At 39.7% G+C, this 19,922-nt stretch overlaps 1 protein-coding gene across 1 annotated transcript; it reads right to left on the bottom strand.

Moving 5' to 3' along the window:
- Positions 1 to 4,145: 4,145 nt before the first annotated feature.
- SLC38A2 (solute carrier family 38 member 2) lies at positions 4,146 to 18,112 on the bottom strand. The gene is made up of 16 exons (XM_033116712.1): positions 17,826 to 18,112; positions 16,495 to 16,693; positions 16,136 to 16,217; positions 15,875 to 15,990; positions 13,024 to 13,097; positions 12,829 to 12,921; positions 12,611 to 12,692; positions 11,122 to 11,204; positions 10,650 to 10,708; positions 10,389 to 10,553; positions 9,906 to 9,985; positions 9,697 to 9,797; positions 8,982 to 9,106; positions 8,502 to 8,646; positions 8,293 to 8,390; positions 4,146 to 7,193 (listed from the first exon to the last, which is right to left on the bottom strand). Exons 2-16 carry the CDS (start codon positions 16,608 to 16,610, stop codon positions 7,095 to 7,097), a joined length of 1,518 nt encoding a protein of 505 aa, XP_032972603.1. The 5' UTR covers positions 16,611 to 16,693; positions 17,826 to 18,112; the 3' UTR covers positions 4,146 to 7,094.
- Between the last annotated feature and the right edge of the window lie 1,810 nt (positions 18,113 to 19,922).

Below are 19,922 nucleotides of genomic sequence, written 5' to 3' on the forward strand. Positions count from 1 at the left end.
CCAGAACTAGATCTAATCAAAGATTAATATACCTATTTTTTGAGGTTTCTTCCCCTACCTATTTATAAAGACCACAGTTTCTTTCAGCAAGCCTAAGGCAATTCTCAGCAATGACATCATTGTTGAGTAGGAGATAGGAAATGAATTTTCGAAATCAGTGTTCATTTTCCACTTTGATTTCTTCACCTAGTCCACCTTAGAGATCCCAGGAAGAACTTGAGTATCTCTTCAGCAATACATTCACAGTCAAGGAGACTTGACCTCTATGTGAACTGAGTGTCCATCTTGAGGTATCGGGTTGTACCGACATAAAGGTGATTGGGCTATAGACCGGAGGCTAAGGCCACCATTCTGTCAATAAGGAGAAGAAGAGGCTGTTATCAGAAAATGGGGCCTCAGGAGCTGAGCTTCAGGCTGGCAGGATTGTTGTTATCTTGGGGTCTTGATCCCCTGAAAGAATTTAGAGCCATGTTTTTCAAACCACGTTATGTGGGGTCCTAGGTTAAGGCAGCACGTCACGGGCCATTGTTGAGGGATGAAGCCGGTGGAAGGTTGGGAGGATGAACTCTTAAGCTCTGGACCTCACCCCTGACGTTTCAACCAGCACAGCTCTGTTTTTATCTTCTTTATAGATTGGGTTCAACATCAGATGTTTTTAATATAATCAGATGAAACAGTTGAATTCACCAGAACTCCTTTCAGGGAAAATACTGTAAGTGGGTAGAAAGAATATTGCAATAAGTCCTTTAAGAAAGGGAAGCGGGAGCAGAAGTGAGGTCTTCAAAAGGAGAATGAAATAAAAATATATATAACCAACAAACTGCCATCTCAGGGAAAGTGAGTCCTGATGACTTGAAAGATAGGCAGATTTGAGGACAGAGTTGAACTCCTCATGAGAATAGGGAACAGGCTGTGTATGATGTGGGAGGAATGGTGGACAGAGAGACCTTTTGTTCACAGCACAGCCAAGGGACTTGGGAGAAGAAATATGTCAAATGGGTTTTTATGAAGTTGAACACAGTGGTATGTGCAATATAAACATTTTTCTTTGCTATCTAACCCTCCCAACATGCCACACCCCAGACAATATTTAGTAAAACTTGCTCAATAATGCGTTAGGGATTTATTCGTGAATAGATTCTTCCTGGAGAAAGCAAGAAATACTGAAGTTTACAAACTGATAGTGTAAAGAAAAACAGAAACCATACATACATGTTTCATTTGGTGATTCACCAGAAGGACTCTCAAGATTCAACAGCAGGTAATACTCACTCTTAAGATTTATCACAGCAAAGGATACAGAACAAAAGCAACGGGAAGAAGATATGCAACGGTAGAGTTCAGAGAGGTCCAGAATAGGCTTCCGAGAGCTTCCTTGTCTGAGGCCACAGAGGGGTGCTCTTTTTCTAGCAGTGAACTATAGGGGTATGTGTGGAATCCCAAATGAGTCTTAAGGTCCAAGGCTTTTAGCGGCAGTTGGTCACGTAGGCATATTCTGCTTTGCAACCAGCCTTGGCAACCAAAACCAAGGACCCCACAATGAAACCAGGTACACATCATTAATCTTGGTGCCTGTGTAAAGCAAGCTCAAAAACCGGTAGAACATGGTGCATTGCTTCATGTGTATATAACAAACTCATCAATCACTAACGTAAAAAACACTCTGAGGGCCACATTCCCAGAAGTTGGCCAAGGGTCACTCATGGTTCCCTTGAAGACAGAAGTAGTAAGCAACCAGACTTGCTGCGTTAGTTTTTTTTTTCCTCACAATATGAGGAGGACAACCAAATCTGGCTAGGATTTGACAAAGGATTTCAACACCACAGAAACCACTTTGTCGTAGAGGTTAAAGGTAGCTTCTGCCACCTGGAGGCAGATCATAGGCTAGGCAAGAAAGCCTTTCGGTTGCAGGCCTCTAGAAAAATAAACCGTATTTTTTAAGTCAGGGTTTAATTTCATCATACTTGCTATAAATTCTTGCTTAAAAGTTTAAGCCTTATCTCAACATGCTATAGAAAACAAAGGGCGTATTTATTCATTCAAAATTACATTGAGGATTTATGTACTATTTGCTAGAGACTGTTACGCATGCATGTTGGAGATAAATTAACGAGAAGGCAGATAGATATCTGTTCTTATGAAGCTTACAACTCTGGTGGGGGAAAACACGAAAAAATGTGATCTGAGGAAACTATCATCTGTTGAGTTGGGACAAAGTCATAAAAGAAGACTGGTGCTCTACCTGGAATTCTAGAAAAAGGAAATCCAAAGAAAATGAGTTTATCTGTATCTCTAGGCTGTTTTATTAGGCACCTTTTTGCACGCCTTCCCAACTAGGGTGACCAACCACCCGTTTGCCTGGGCTGAGAGGTTTCCAGGATGCAGACTTACAGTGCTCAAACTGCGACAGTTGGTGACCTAATTTCCATTCCATGACCATTTCACTCCTCTGAGAACTATTCTCCCAACCACTGGAGTGCCATGTCCTGGCAGCCATGTTTGTCCTGTGTCACCCTGTCCACCTGGCTATATTAATTAGAAATCAGACCCATTATTAGTCAATGTTTAGCTTGAGAAGTTGGCTAAAGAAATTGCTCAGAATCTAATTGCAGAGCTCTTTAGTGAAGTCTCACAGATTTCTGTCATGGAGGTCTCTAGAACAAATCTGGTGTTTGACTTTTTGAAAGCCTGTTTATCTTCTCATTCTCTGAGGTACCCCAATCTCCTTTTAAAAAGTTCTCTCCCTCTGCCATCATTTTTGCTTGAGTTAATTTAAATGGATTTTTACTTTGTTCCCAGAAATATAACTAAGCTAATTCTCCAGGTGAGAGTATTTTCAAGTCAAGACAAACAGCTCTGCTTTTGTTAGAAACAGTCCTAGAATATTCCTCAGGCTTACTGGAAATACCTATAGGGCATAGCTGGCTGCATGGTTATAGAACTGTATTTTCATCTCGTGAGTGGACATACCCACCAAATATATTTCTAATGTTAGATTAGTAAATTGGCTTTCTGGTTCATTTCAGTCTTTTTTTTTTCTTTCTTTTAAAGGTTTAAGGTGAAAGTGTACAGATTCTGTTAAAACCCACCTGACACATAACCCTACCCTGTTTCCCCTGGGCATGGTGAGTTGCACATGGTAGGTGTTCAAGTACAGCTTCTCAGGTAACTGAAAACTCTACCAGTAGTCTTTTGTTCAATTCAGATTTGTTGCAAATTATGCTGCACCTTCTATCATGTTTCCCCGAAAATAAGACCTAACCGGACAATCAGCTCTAATGAATCTTTTGGAGCAAAAATTAATGTAAGACCAGGTCTTGTATTACATTCTGTAAGACCCGGTCTTGTATTATAGTAAAATAATACTGGGTCTTACATTAATTTTTGCTCCAAAGGACGTATTAGAGCTGATTGTCCAGTGAGGTCTTATTTTCAGGGAAACATGGTACTCACAGTTCTTTCTCACTTGACCTTCGTTGGTAACAGGATGTTTCTTGCAGAAACATTACCTTGCCTTTGGAACCAATCCCAAGCACACTGGCTATTCTGTGGTATCTCCCTTTTTGTTTTAGCTTTGTATGCCTCACTTTAGGAGCCCCAAGCTTTTAATGCTATCAATAGGCCATATCTGAACTATGTTGTGTCTCATCCGCTTGCCTGTGAAATTCCTCTTCAGCTCTTCTCCTCCTTTGCAGTGACTTCACTATGGTGGAACCCATGACTTCTTCCTAGGCCTGTTTCAGCACCCCTTAATATTAATGGTGCCTAAGAATCACACTGGTAGCTTTCTGGGGAAAAAGAAAAATTCTGGGCTGCCCTACAGACCTATGGAATCGGACTATTGTAGGCACATGATCCAGAAAGCTGCATTTTAGAAAAGTTCCCCAGGTGATTCTGAGGCACTAATGACCTACTGATAGCAGGTCCACGCCTGGGTCCTTGAGTTGACTTTTAGCAGTTTTTTTCATTCCTCCTCACACTTTGTCAACTTATCTTTAGGTACTTAATAGCAGAACAAATTTTTCCCTGACAGTTCTTTTTCATTATATCATCACTACCATCGTATGGACCGGGATACTAGGTGCTGTACTTACACAATACATCAGACACCACTGGTCCGATTACCTCAAAGAAAACACTGCTACTCAGGATTAAGCATGTATTTATTTTAGTTCAGTTAAAACAAACATACATTGTTTCATTGAAACGGTGTAGCACTCTTTGCCAACAAATCATACTGGAATTGTTGGCCTATAACAGTACAGTGGGGATTTTTACATTATATACAGGAAATTAACACACCCAGGTTCTGAAAGGTCTTTCATTACACTAGATCACATTTGATTTCATTACATTAGGTCACATTTCGTTAACTACTGCATTTTGAAAATTTAGACCTTATTTAAAATTTAAGAGATCTTAACTTGCACCAAGTTTTCGTGAAAAAAATGTAATGTTCAGCCAGTTTAGTCTGTATTGCAGATACAATTTAAACAGTATTTAAAATTTTTAGTGTTTTATACATTTTGTCAATTTGTTTATATTGAAATCTCAGTACAGGTACTTTGGGGACAACTCTTATATATACTGTGTGAATTCATCAAAATGCAGTTGAGAAACTTACAGGAATATATACACTCAAATCCAAGACCCAAACCTGATCTATGGAACTATGTACAACCTATTTACAAATACGTATGGACAGACAATGTATGTACATAGATTATCATAAATATTGAAAAATAGGTTAGCTTTAATGGATTAATGCTGTTCTATAAATAACATTATAGTTATAACTGAAACATCCACGGAAGACAGTAATGCAAAATGAGGTGACCAGACAGTGGTTTTAATACTGCAGACTGCTCATTAACGGGAAGTCACTGTTTAGGAACCTCAAGGCAGACAATGTAGCTCCAAGAAAATCATGCAATGGAATTTACCCTAGGCAGCTGATTTTGAACCTCAAACAGCTGGAAGAGGATTGGATGAGACTCCCCACATTTTGACTTGCTGTAAGCATTTTTTTCCATTCCTTCCTGGTTGACTCGGTATTTCTTCCCACATGAAAGGATGTAAACGGTAGAAAACTGCTCTTCACTTGGTATTCCCTAACAGGCCTTAGGTACAAAATCAGCAATTCTTTCAGGAACTCAAGCAGAAGTGCCAAGTCTTGGTCTGAACTAGACGTGAGGTTCTGGATTTCGAGGAAGTGCCAAAAGCCCAATTAAATGAAAGCAGTGCTGTAGAATCCACCTTCTCACTGCCTTTCTAGATGGTCCCCAATTATTTTCGTAGAAACAAACAAAAATGGACCATTGGTTTCACCCAACGTAGCACTACAAGACGTCTTCCAGTTCCACAAGGGTCTTTAATTACAGACAGACATATCTTGTCTATAATCTAGTCACATATAATACAAGAATGCGTTAACAAAAACCTGTCTGCCACATTTCTGGCCCTTGCCTAAAACTAAAAATGTTTAGTTTAAAAGAAAACCTTAGAGCCAGATGACCAATTGATGATTCTATTATTTGCTTCCCCCAACCACTAATGGAATTATGTATGTTAGATTTTAGACATTATGCCTGATGAGCAAAGTACCACATTATTTAATAATATATTCACCATACACCATAACGTACAATAAATGTGCTCTTAAAGCCAAATGTTTTCAGTTCTAACTGGAATTGAAATGGAAGGGTGAACATGCAGTTGGACCAACTACTTACACTCACGTTGTATTGTTTTTCCCTAGCTAACCATTAGTTGGAGATGTAAACAAATAATTCTGTGTTGTACAAGAATGAGATGACAATCCCGTGCAAAGTTGTTTTTTTTTTTTTAAAAAAAAAAAAAAACTTACTGCATGAGAAACCCTGTGGCCTATATGAAGAAAACTCATATTATACCAAATATCGATGTAACCTGTGGATTAGACCTCTACTGTAGACATGAACACGACTAACATGAGCACGACTAAGCCATACATTATCAAGTCATTCACACTTCCAGTAGTAGGCGAGCATTTTGAAAAGTTGTACTCTGGATAAAACAGTTTTGGCCTATAGCCATCAAATGCCCATTTTCCACTGCTGGAAGCAATGTCAAAAAAGGGCTGGCCCAAAAACCCAGAGCTGTCAGTACAACTCTGGAGACAGATGCAACTGAATAAACCCTGTTTTACCCAATTGCACTATTTGGTACCTCAAAATTAGTTATTTTACTTTGCCATAGAAATATCTGCATTATCTTCCATTCTAATAGATTAAAACCATAAATATCTCAGTTTGAGTGAACTAAATTATTTGGGGATAAAGAAAACGATGAACAGAGTTCATCTGATTTGGTATAGCAATAATAATCAATCATCCTTGAATGGTGAAGTTTGAATGGAAAACACTATGCTCCTATTCATGGTACAATTTTTCATTACATCACCTTGTTTAAAAATCATTTTGGGTAAAAAAAGTGTTTGGCTTATTATGCCTATAAAAAGGCAATTCATTTCATAATACTAATATTTGTTTTCAAAACACCAATGAAAATTGTTTTGTGGAATTTATTGACAACTATTTTTGGACAATGTCCAAAAAAAGCAATTTTTAAAAAGTAAAATAGTGCTTCTGAGGTCTTTAAATATTTTTGGTACAAAAAAAATAAGTGTTTTTCTCAATGCTTATTTGAATACTTTGCTGTAAATTAACAATTGTTTCTCACATCAAATGGTTCCATTAGGCACATTCAAGTAAAATCATAAAATATCCAAGTTAAACAATGACACAGCCAAACATGTGGCTTGATAAAAGAGTTCGTCCATTCTCTGGAATGGAATAAAATTGTCACTTCCGTTAACCCGAGACTCGTGGTTTTGTTGTTAATGTCCATTTCTATCATACAGAATAGTTTCTTTTAAAAAAACAAAAAACAAACAAAAAAAAAAGAGTTCACATATTCTGCACTCAGAAGAACCAGCGAGGAATCTGCACTTCAAAAGGAAGTGAAACTAAAAACATTAGGTGAAATTTCATAGTAGTTGAGAGTTGACTCAACACTGGCATCAAATGGACTACTGAAGTTTTAGTGGTGCCCAGTTAATGGCCACCTCCCTGGGCATTGTGTACCCAATCCAGAATAATCAAGGCCATGCTTCCGGTCATCACCACTATGCCACTTAACAGGAAGAACATAGCCTGCAATGAGAACACAGAGAAAACCGATCAGCAAGCAACAAAATGTTTAACATTCATCTTTCTACTTTTAAAAATGGGCTTATAATTACTAAAATTATGTCAATAATATTTTATAGAGCTACAGTTTTACCTTGCGAAAGATATTTAAATGGTCTTTAAAAACCAAGGGGTCGTATAGTACAAAGTAACTATCTTTGAAACCTTCCAAAATGTCACTTTCTCATTTCTTTCTCTCAAATGAAAAGGTAAATCATTTTCTTTGCGAAAGATACTAACTCATAAAGTAGAACTGGACTGGATTTTTTGCATTTTTTTAAGCAAAAATTTAAGTCATAAAATCAAACCCAAGTCATCCTACAACGCATCCTGCATCAAACAAAGCCAGAGGTCTTTCTAAGAGACAGGTGTAAGTTTACTCCTAAATCCTACCCTTCAATTACTGCTCCTATGTACTTTAAGTAAAACAAGATGACAGTTGTTGGTTTACAAACATTTTTAGTACTTTAATCAGATCAGAATGTTAGTGGAGAATAAGGACTGAAAAGCAATGTTTTCCCTAAATATCACCACCAGGATCATTTGTGCTTACCATATCACACCCTTTGTAAAATTTGTTGTTGTTACACTTGCAAGTACATAACAATATTTTAAGTGTAATAATTGCCGCCCCCACCCCCGCCCCAAGCTCTGCGTTGAAGATGGTTTGTTTTGTTAGACTAAATAGCCCATCTTTTTCTCTTTTATATAATCAAGGTCCATTTAAGTGCCTGTCATACAGTAGGCAGTCCAAAAAATACTGGTTAAACAAATGTTAAAAGCTACGCCAGTATTTTCATACTTTACACTCTATCTCTGTATTAGATATTACCTTTCTTGCGATTAACTTAAGCGTGTATTAGATGGCAAACTGTCTTTTATTATCTTTTACCTCCTCTCCCCCATCTTTCAACTGTGAAGCACAGTGATAGAAATTTAATAAAAACTTGAAAGCGAAACTACAACAAATGATAGCTAAGGTACTAAACTTAAAATCAGTTGAGGACACTTCTAGTATTGGAAGATTATTATTGTTTCTAGTCAGTCATCATCTCTTACTCACCCCAATCTTCTGTATAGATTTCATAGATTCTTTCTTAACTAACTTGATATAGAAGGCCGATGGAAGAATAAAAATCAACATAGCAGCTGCAGATGCACCTGTAAAAGAACATTTGCCTTCTTAAGAATTCAATAAATCACTTGTCATTCATTTTTTAAACCTTAAAATTCCTGATATTTGAATGAACTCTGATAGTTTCTAAAACTTACCAATGAAACCAAAGATATCTCTAATAGTTGGGACAAAGATGACAAGCAAATTGGTAAATGCCAAGATGGACACTGTAATGAGAGTATGACGCCACCAACTGAAATCTTTTGCTTGGCAAAACAAGTGAGTTATAGAACCCCGGATCTGCAATAAATAAATAGACAAGCAAATTCGAGCTTTAATTAATTTTTAAAAAAATTAGGAAATGTATCTAAAATAAGTAGCTATTTATAAATAATAAACTTGTGCCGCCCTCCTCTACTCCTGGTTTCTAAACATCTGAACACTGTTAGATCATTTAATATCTTCAATTATGGAAAAAATGCCCTAGGATGTTTTGAAAATCTGCAAAGTACAGTCCCTTCAAAACCACCATTAACTCTATCACCCTAGTGGTGTTACCCTTCTCCCAGAAGAGAAAAATCTCATTAATCTTCACGTTTAAACTCATTCCTACTGAAAAGAAAGCAAGTGATTACCGGGAAAATAACAACTGGTACTGTTAGGGTGACAGCCATCAACACAGCCAAACGGACAATGAGAAGAAGAATATCAGCTCCCAAGACACTGGCGTAGGTATGAAGCAATTCAGACTCAACGTGTTCTGTGGGGAAAGACCAAAACAAAACAAAAACTTCAAATATGCTGTTTCCTCTGGAGATTAGGTAGAAAATCTAACTTGTGGCAAAATTTGCACCTAAGTTACTAGCTACCCACAAAATGACTATAAACTAAGAGGCTAATAAGATTAATTGGAATTAGGGTTAATGCAATTAAAATAACATTGAAGGAAAACTTTTCTAAATACCAAGCAGAGATTTAGCCACATGACCCCCATTAAAAACAACAGGAGCTAAATAGCTAAATCCCACGGTTTGGCTTAGTTTGTGTGTGTCGTATAATTTGAAGGCAATGGGAAAGGAGATAGGTAAGATGAACTTAGATGCAAGCACATCATACAAAAATGGCATCAAATGATTAATGGTAAACTTTTGAACCTGGGCTCTAGAAATTACCGATTAAATATACTATAGGAAATTCTAAGCTCTAAATTCAATTTCCAATTTCTCATCACAAATGAAATATACCAAAACAGACTGACTTTTTTTAGTGATAGAACTATATTTATCAAAGTATCAATTTTATTTTACAAAGTGATTTCTTTCTTTTTTTGGTAAACCAGACATTATTTACCATAAAATGTCAGGTATCCAAAGAGGGCAGCAAGCAGGTACATGAGAAACATAGCAAAAAATGAAATCTTGGACACGTTCATCATTCTTCTACGGCTGCGGCTATGTAAATTCAAAGGAAAATATAAAAATATATTTTAGCAATAGCTATAGCAGTAATTGAATAACATTTTTCCAATAAATTTATGTGGAAATAGGTTAAGAACTCACCCTTTCAGCTCTTCATAAATGGGAAGAATAGCAGGATGACAGACAAATGAAAAGGTCAGAATTGGCACAGCATAGACGGTCTGTAAAAAAGGTAAAAACTTACTCAATATCCTAATGTAACAAATTCATGTTATCACAGTTCTGTAACTTATATTTTATATCAACTAATCTTAAAATCAAAGCCTAAAATAATTAGCTTCCCTTACGTCATTAGCTTCCAATCTTCTAATTTGTTTACTCATTAACATCCTAACTTTTGAATGTGTCAATTATTAACATCATATGATTATTTCATTTCTGAATCTATTTTAAGACACAAACCAATGCTTTCTTTTCAGTCCCTAATAAGTTAATGATGTTTTCTAAAGAGCAGCTTTTAGCCCTCCTCCCTTTACCTTGGGAGTGATTTTTCAAATTTCCAGTACATAGTTTCCCTCTTCCTTAGTATCTTCCTTTCAGAAAATGAAGATGATATTTAGTTACCTGTGAGTTGAAGATAAAATAATGTGGTCTGCAAGAATCATCAGTCATGTTAAATGTCATGTCAGGTGCCAAAGTTATTGGCTGTGTGAAGGTGCCGTTTACTGTTTCATTAATTATCAAAGTAACTTCGAAAGGACAAGCAATCTCAAACTTCTTGCAAATCACCTGAAAATATATTATTTTGCATTGGTTAAACTGAGTATTTTGACAGAGCTTATAAAAAAAAAAAAATCTCCAGCTTTACAGAAAAGTTATACCTACCACAATCAGAAAGAACATCATACACAACAAGGAAAGGCCACTGGTATATCCCAAATATCCTATAAGGGGACAGAGGCGATGAATGTTAGTTAGTCCAATGAAATAAGTTTAGGGCAAATATATTTTCTATTTTCTCTACTAAATAACTCAATTCTGCCTGCAAGACTTTAGTTGTGACTACAATATTAAGTTTCTACTTCTTACATACTAAGACAGATGCTAAATAACTAAAATAATAAGAACTTTCTTTCTGTATTATTACTTACAAAGTACAAGATATTATAAAATGTCAACAGAATATTTTGGCCCCTAGGTAACGACAGTGCTAGGACTTGGAAAGACCCACAGGTTTGTATATCGCAACCCCCAAAGGTATGCATTTAGGGTTTTTTAGCTCTCAATTTCTAGTTAAGAAAAAGCCAACTAGCTGGTGAGGATCATTTCAATTCTCTTTAGAGAGGAGATTGCTCACCTAAATTTCTCAGCAATGACAAAGGAAGAATGAGCAGCAATGACACCAGCAGAACCAAATAGTCCCCGTTCAGATACCACAATCTGAATTAAAGAAAAGAAAAACAAGGTCAAAACCGGTCACAAATATCCTCAGAAAAATATGTGGATCTTCTCACAGGACTCATTTTATAGAAATGCTATAAAAATACACACAAAAAAGATAGGTTTGGAAGTACTGCTCATTCAAAAAGCCTACAGACAGGAATAAATCTCTAACTTTGTGCACTAGATGAATATTCACTCAGGTTAGAAATGGGGTATGAAACAGTATAACTTTTGTCCCACTGTTTGCTCTGGGAAGGCTGCCAGCTGATTCATAACATAAAATACTTCTTAAAGGCTTGCTATTAATATAGGGAACAAAGAGGCATTGTTAAGCCAGTAATCTTATCATTAAGCATTTTTAGAAAAATTATACACCAACTTAGGCATAGCTTTAGCTTGCAATTTTTAATGCTAGAAACAGGAAATTTTAAAACAAGTTTCTTTCAGACATTTGTTACCAAATGTACGTATTCAACACTTCAACAAGGAAAGTTTTCCACATTTAGATAAAATACACAGGCAAAAGCAACAAAACCCAGTCTCCCAAACCAGGACTTATTCCAGGTTGTCAAGAGAGTGCTGTATATAACACCTTGACGCACCTTGACTCCAGAGATCGTCAAAGAATCCCTTCTCAAGTTAACAGAAAATATTACCATGTCTCCTAAGAGTCCTAGCAATATTTTTCCTTTTTAAGTAATTAACGTTACCTTCTTTTACATTATTATTTGCAAATTCTAATTGCCCTGTGAATTCTACTCCACTCACTTCAGCAACAAAGACCCCACACAATCCTCTATCTAAAGATTGGCCTACTAAAATAAATTTCTAAATCACAGAGATAACCACACCTCTGTATTTTGAGATAAAGAGCTGCAAGTAAGTGGGGAAGTAAATTATTTCCCCCCCATGTTTACTTTAGATAAAAACCTATTAGTCCACATGATGAATAACTTTGCTAGAAGGATAAGGTTTCTACAGTATGGCCATGCATTTTCTAGTATTATGCATTTTAAATAAAGTTTTAAGAATTTCAAATTTACAAAAATCAGACAGGAATTGATTTTTAACAATTCAAAGCTGCAGTCCTAACGTAGGTTGAAGTATATGTTATTTAGCTCTAACTTCTTAAAGAGTAAATATGAAGAGGAAAGCTAAGTTTAAAAAGCCTGTTTTCACACACAGGTTAAAGTTAGTTATCCAGAGTTATAAAACAAGCTACCATCTTTGGCCTTTCATCCTCAAAAGATCAAATCAGTTTATGGGGGACTTCTTGGTCAGTTTCAACAATAAGATTTACAAAAAATAATTTACTGAGTCATTTTATATCCACCTTTGATAAAATTTATCTAACCATTTTAGATTTTAATCGTTTCTTATGAGTAACCTTACTTAGCACCTACCCAGTTGTATCTTCAATGTTCATTAATGCCTTGATCACCAAAGGTAACTCATATTTCACTATGAAGAGGTAGCTTGACATAGCTGGAGGAAAACAAAATTATACCATTACAAGTGCAAAATGTGGCACCGTGACACCAAAAGTAACGTGTCACCACTCTGTGCTACATAACACAAAGAGCAAAAAGTCTATCCAAATAGCCATTTAAAAAATTCTTACCGCCAATATTCTGCATTGTAATCGATCCAGAAGCTGCAAGCTTTCCAACCATTCCAAATGCCTTATATCCCAATTGTTCATATAATAAAGACCCTATAATTTGAAGAACACAGAAGCATGAAGCAAGTCTTTCATAAGAGGAACAAAATCACGACAGGCATAATTGTTTTAGAAATTTCAAGAATGCTACCATACCTCCTTCATTGGCAGTCTTCAAAAGGAGATGAACAGAATACAGGGAAAATATTGACACAAATACCAAGAGGATTCTGATGAGAAAGAAATGGTATAGGGTTAAAAACAAGCACAGCTCTATTTGAAAACTTTTTTTTCTGGTTATTTAAACATTAAATATGGAATTTGTCCTAATACTTCTTGTGCTAGATGGAAGGCCAAGAACTGGTGTTCACTTTTCTGGCTAGAGTGTCAACATATTCTCTTACCCGGCAGGCACTAAAAACTTGCATGTCTCAGGTAATAGGCTCTATGGTATTGGTAAGAGCAGGGGTTTACACACTGAGCCAAACTTTAAAATGGTAGAGTTATGAGACTTAAAATTTGATTCTGGTACCATAATAATTAGCTGTATACTTGCCACTTCTTTGCACTTTAATAGTTCCTTTTACCTGTAAAATGGTGGTAATACCTGCTAGCAAACCCAGCCTACAAGTTACTTTTGAAATGCAATCGAGATAGCATAAATCAGAGAAGTAAGCAACGTGACGATATATTATATTGCACCCCAGGGTGTGGAATACAGGCCCAGCATGGTCACAAAGTTAAACAATGCCTGTGCTATCTATCAGTCCAACTGTCGGGGCTGTTTCCTCACTGGAACAGGGGGGGAAAAAATGAAGAGAGGGACTAAATGTTCCCCCAAGTTTTCCTTTAGAGCACTGGTTCTCTCTCATTCCATTTATTTTTCTCCCCCCTCGCCAGGCAAGCCAAGAAAATCATAAATTTCTTTTTAGTAAAAGGAACAAAATTCAAAATCAGGGAAACTCACAGAAAATTCTACATACAAGAAGTTACATTTTAAAAAATTTTACAGGCAAACTGCATATAGTACCATATAAGGTTTGGCAACAAAACTGATGTCTGTCAGTTAAACACAGATGGTGACATCAAGCTGCCATTCTTTTTTTTAAAGAGGGCGCAGCTCAAAGTGGCCCATCCGGGGATCAAACCGGCAACCTTCGTGTTAGTAGCAACCGCTCTAACCAACAGAGCTAATCAGCCACCCAAGCTGCCATTCTAATGCCAAAAGTTTTATGGGGTCTCATCTGAGGTGGGAAGAGACACCATTAGCCTCACCTCTAACTAGGTAAAGTTGCTGGTTTAATCCAAAACAGTTACAAATTCAGTCTTCCTTTTTCTATATTGAAATGCCAATGGGGGGATAAATGGATTTCATAACCTTTGAGGTCACTTTCAACCTCAAGATTGATTCTGCTTGACAAGGTTAGCTAGAGTTGTTCAACTAGACTGTGGCAGCCACATGGCTTTTGGCCCATTTACCTTTAAATATACTTTGTAAAACTGATGCACTAAAAACTCATTTTAGCACTCTTGATACTATTTAACCATTTCTTAAAATGGTTAATCATCAAACACATAGACCCTATAAAGTATTAGTTAATTTCCAAAGTGCAAGGCTAACCTATCAGTTTTGCTTTCACTTATGAGACAGAAGTGCCATTTTATCTCACGTAAATTCTGCACTATAACCCCACTTAAAAACTGCCTCCAGTCTTTGTATCTGCTTAGGAAGGGTTTTAAATATCTAAAGATGATGCCATTCAAGTTCCACACTAAAAACTTTGAAACTCTAGGGTCCTTTCTATGTAAATTGCTGGTCCTTCGCCTTGGTAAGAGGTCTCAACCTCATGCTAACTGAATCCTCGCTTCGAATGCTCAACGCTGAGCTTAACTTCAACATGGAATTCGACCACAAAGCAGCACTTTGTAAAGGTTTGCTTTTCTTTCACGAACATGCTATTCTGCTGAAGGAAATAAGTTGAATAGAAGGCACCAGTCAGCTAACTAAAGTATACCGGTCACAAATGGACAATTCCATGCTACCTGCATATATGGTTTCTTCATCTGCACGACAAAATCACACTATCTTCCAGATATTGCCTTGGCCAAGAGCACAAAGGCACTTAAACTTAACAGCTATAACATAAACATCATTAGAAATGTATGCCCAAATTTACATGTATTTTTGTTTTGTGCTTTTTTGCTGAAAATAAGGTCCATACTTTTCTATTAATATTATATTCTCCAAGGGTCTGTAAACCCACAAAGGTTAAGAACCACTGCTCTAAAGTATTTTACAAAAGGTCCAAAATTCTTTTATAGGTATTTGTTCTCGAAATCACAGGTGTAACTAATTCTAACAACTAAGAAAAACAACATTTAAAAGCAGGTACTTATTAAAAATATTAATTTTGCTATGGCATATGGCAATCACACAGATCTGGAATAAATAAATATTAAAAAAAACCAAAACACACATGGGTTGCTTTTCAGTTGCTTTGTGACTCACTTTTCTTAAATCAAACATTATTTCAGGTTAGGCAAATACCATCACACCCTATGTATATATTTTTTAATTAGTTGTTTTCCTTATGCATGTAAGGGGCCATAGGTCCTTGGGGAAACTGTCAATTCATCAAACTGACTTATTAGTATTTTTGGCTTCTAATTTTGCCAGAATAAAATTTCTAACTACCCTGGATTAATCAATAGTTGTTTTTTGTTTTTTAATCCAAACCCTGTTACAACTTTAAGTGTTCCTTATTGACTTAAAGACTTTTGGCTAAATTATCAGTTTTAATTGTTGTCCCATTTCTTCCTAATTGGCTTTCTTGATATCATGCAATTATATACTAAAGATATTTTTTGACTTCTCATATTTTAAATTTTAAGCAAATGATTTTTAAGTTAACTACTTCAACTGTAAATTCAATCTCTGGAGCCAAAATATGTTGTATCATCATATCAACTGCCCTGCATGGCAGACTCACTACTTACACATACTTACATAAAAAGAGCAATTCCAGTATTAGCCATGGCATAAGAAAGCCCAAGGATTCCACTGCCCACAATCGCATTGCTCAGATTAAATACTGACATTCCAAAGGAAGTAGTACCTGGATGCTACATAGAGGGAAAACGATAACCAAACATATAACAATTAAATGGAGAAAACCAGCTTTGGGCAAGTTAGATTTGATATCTAAAAGTAAAACTATTCTTTTACTCCCTAAAGCCACAGACACACAAATTATTATTTTTAACTTACAAAGTCTGTTTCATACTTCTTTTTCCCCAAATTCGATTCAAGTAAAAAGTTCTGGTTTTCAGGGTCTACGTCTGCATAATGGCTGCAAAATTAAAAAAGAGAAATTTTAAGTTGGATGGAAATGTACAATGGAATGCTTTAACAGAAAACTGTCATTTAGTCGTCACACACCTTTACGTAAATGCATAAGCATTAAGTAGGAGTCCACTTTCACGAGATACTGGCATTGCAATACGACAAACGGATACTCTTCAGAGACTACTTTCCCTCCAAATGCTACAGTAAATTAAAGCATTAAGTAGAATCTCGGAACCCCCGATCTGCTCGCCGTTTTTAACACAGCATACAACTTCTCTCACCTTTTCAGAGCAGCTTGCTTGGTGGGGTAGGAGTAGTTGAAGTCGCTGTTGGAACTGTAACTGCTGCTGTCCTCATCCGGGGAAATATTGAACCTTCCCATTTCGGCTTTCTTCATGCTGGGCACCGGGAGGAAATCGGATGCTTCGAGTAAGACTGGGCTCCTTTTGTCCTTGTTGGTGCACCGGCCCGCGCAGCTGCCTGCGAAGGTAGAGGCGGCGCGTCAGGACCGCAGCGCCCGCCCTGGTCACGTGACGCCGCCCGGCGGCTCAGCGCGGCTGATTCACCCCACCAGGCGAGTGGAAAAGTACCAGCCGAACGCGAGGGGCGGGGGCGCGCCGAGGGGCGGAAAAGTACAGACAGCGGAGAAGCGGAGAACAAAGATGGTCCCACCGCCGCGCCGCGTCTGTGGAGGCCCGCGCCCTCCGGACCCCGAGGCCTCTCGGTCGATTTTAGTATTTCACCCTCTCGGCGATCCTAAGTCTGAGGGAGGAGTGCGGGGGGGCTCGCTTTTCTCTACCCCCAGCCTCTTTGGTCGTACACTGGCATGCAGGGTCCACAGCCCCACCAGGCATTGGCTAGGTGTGCAAGCCGCGCAGGTACACATCTGCCCGTTTCCAGCATTTGCAAAAGCAATGCCGCGTAACCCGTCCTTTCATGCTCGAAGCCCCCAGATAGAGAAATGCCTTCGCGGCAGTTAGCCGACTCGAGGGGGCGGAAAGGGCTGACAGGAGTCCTCTACAGAGCAGGGAAGACCGCCCGTTCCCAGGAGCTCAGCGGGTTTGTTGACACGCGCACGCCCGTGCCCTCGAGCACACTCGTCCACTCGCACTTGGCTGGCGAGCGCTACGCCCGGCCGGCCCCTCCTATGCCGGGAAAGGAAACTGATGCAATATCGATCGCCGATTGTCAAACGTCCCTGGCCAGTCTTCCCCAATCGTGAGCTCCGCTACACTAAAAGCCCGAACCCGCCTCGGCGCCCCCAAATTCCAGACCCCCTGGATTTATTTTTTTATTGATGCAAATAAGCCACAAGACTTGCCGCAGCGGAGCCGCGGGGCGGGCTGGCTCCCCTCCCCCTAACGGGAGAATGCGGTTCCACTCCCGGCGGATACGCGGCCCCCGCGCCCCGCTTCGCCCCTCCCCAGCCCCGAGGAGGGCGGCGAATCCCCAGTGGGCCGGGGTTGGAGGCGAGCCCCGCGGACTGCAGTCGCCCGTCCCAGGAGGAAATGACCCCCGCAGCTGCCTTCCCGCCGCAGCTCCTCCCGGACGCCCCTCCCCCACTCTCGCCGGGCCCCCGGGCCCTTTGCACAGATACCGCCCGCGCGGTTACCTCGGTGGTCTCTGCTCCTGAATCCCGGAATGTCACGCAAACGCTTTCGGTGGGTTTTTCTTAAAAATCGGGCGGGATAAAGAAAATAACAAAAGACCCCAAAGATAGGCAGGAAAAATAATCTTAATAAAAAAAGGAAATGGCAAGTTGTCCCCTAATCGTCTGGCATTCGCCGTCTCAAGGGAAAGGCGTGAATGTGCGGGAACGCGTGGTCGGACTGCTAGTGGTGCGGGACACGGAGCTCCAAGACAGCGACGTCGCGCGGCTCTGGAGCAGCTCGGAAATCAGCGGGTTATAGCAGCCGCCCAGACGACACGTCAGTGGGCGGGACCGCGGCCTCCGGGTGCCTTCCCTTTGTGTATCAACACCACCTGGGCCCCGCCCCCGGCCCGCCCGGGCCCACAGGCCCCGCCTCCGCCCCCACTCGCGCCCCTTCCCCCGTGGCGGATTCGGGCGCCCCGCCCGGCCTGCTGCCCACCCCTACCCTTCAGCAAAGCCAAACCCCGCTCTCTCCAGCCCGCTGGGCAGAGTGGGAAGACCCCCATGCTTCCCTCGGCCTATTCATTTCAGCAAGGATTGGTGAACAACATACGCGGTTGTCTTCAAATGCCTTTCGGTCCGTGTTACCAGCAGTCTTTGCTTTCTACTCAAGGGTTTTTGGGGACACAACCTGCCCACGCAACCCTTTCCTGCCTTATTTTTGTGATTTACATGGGGGTTTTCTCTCTCAAACTTGGGCTAATGCTATAACGTTGTCTCGATAGTCGGTTTCTGTTCTCTTTCTTCTCCATCTAGGCCTGCTTTCACTCTTTAACACTAGCCTGATGAGGTGGATTGGCAGCTCCTTTTCGGGGATATCCTTTATGTAGGAACATGGAAAACCCTAATAAGGGGAAATATACATCCTGACCAGCAAGGCAGTCTCCTTAAAAGGGATCCCCGGTTGGGCCTCCGGTTGGGGGGACTTGCTCTTCTGAGAAGTTGTAGGAGTCCCCAGTTTTCCCTTCCTTTCACCACTCCTACCCCAATTTGAGAGCAATTCTCGCCCTCCACACCTTTCTTTCCTGTATTTACAAAGACGCTTCCTCGGTTGGAATGCTGGTCTTAGAGACTCGCCTTTCCAGTGGTGATGCGGTCTTGCTGAGCCAGGCAACTAGGGGGCCCCTTAGCTGTGGAATGCTTGGTGCTGCCGGATAGGCAGGATCCGTCCCTTGCTGGAAACAAAAGGCCCCTTATGAGAGATAAATGTTTGTTGAATGAATGAATAAACAAAGGAGTTTGACCTACTGCTCTCTTCCTTTTGGAGACGTGGGAGACGCTGGGCAAGGCGTAGAGGAAAGGGTTGGGTGTGATCACAATTTTTGCTTTCAATGTTTTCCTGAGGAAATCTGTACAACTGTCTCCGTGGCACGTGAGGTTGCGGATGTCCTGGGCCTGCACCAGAGTTCATGATTGACAAGGGAGGATTCCTATGGTCCACACCCATTCTACTGGTCAGACCAGTCTCACCTAAACAATGCGCTTTCTTGCTTTAGTTCCCAACTTCCCCTCACCATCACTCAAGGCTTTGTCACTGAATTGCAGGAAAGCCTCCCTCCACCTTAGTACCTTCCTTCTCACCCCTCTTTTTGCAGGTACTTTTTTTCTAAACCATGTGGTACAGGACTTTTTAAAACCTGTGTTGATTTGTACTCAAAATTGTTCAAGTTTGTTTGTAGTCTTGTCTCCCCAGAAAGATTGTGAACTCCAGGAAGGCAGGGCTGGCCTCTCACATAATCAGGCAGGGCTGAGAAAACTTACCTTCCACATACATTCCCTAGTAACAATCTACTCTTCTTGTCAAGAGAGTAATGTTAGTGGTGGGTAGAGAGGACTCCCTGAAAAGTTCCTTTTTATCAGAATTCAACTGATAAAAAAAAAAAAAAAAGGTCGTAAACCACTTTTTTATCCAGGGGAGTCCCCTGCCCAGTCAGAGGTGCTAAGGAAGCCATCAGGGTTGGTGGGTGGTTGACAAGTCACACTCGCACTAGGTCTGTTGTCCTTTGGATTCTTTCGTGGATCATATTGTGACATACATTTAACAGGACTTGTAAAATT

The sequence above is a fragment of the Rhinolophus ferrumequinum genome, chromosome 10 (assembly GCF_004115265.2).
Source record: "Rhinolophus ferrumequinum isolate MPI-CBG mRhiFer1 chromosome 10, mRhiFer1_v1.p, whole genome shotgun sequence".
Taxonomy (NCBI): Eukaryota; Metazoa; Chordata; class Mammalia; order Chiroptera; family Rhinolophidae; genus Rhinolophus; species Rhinolophus ferrumequinum.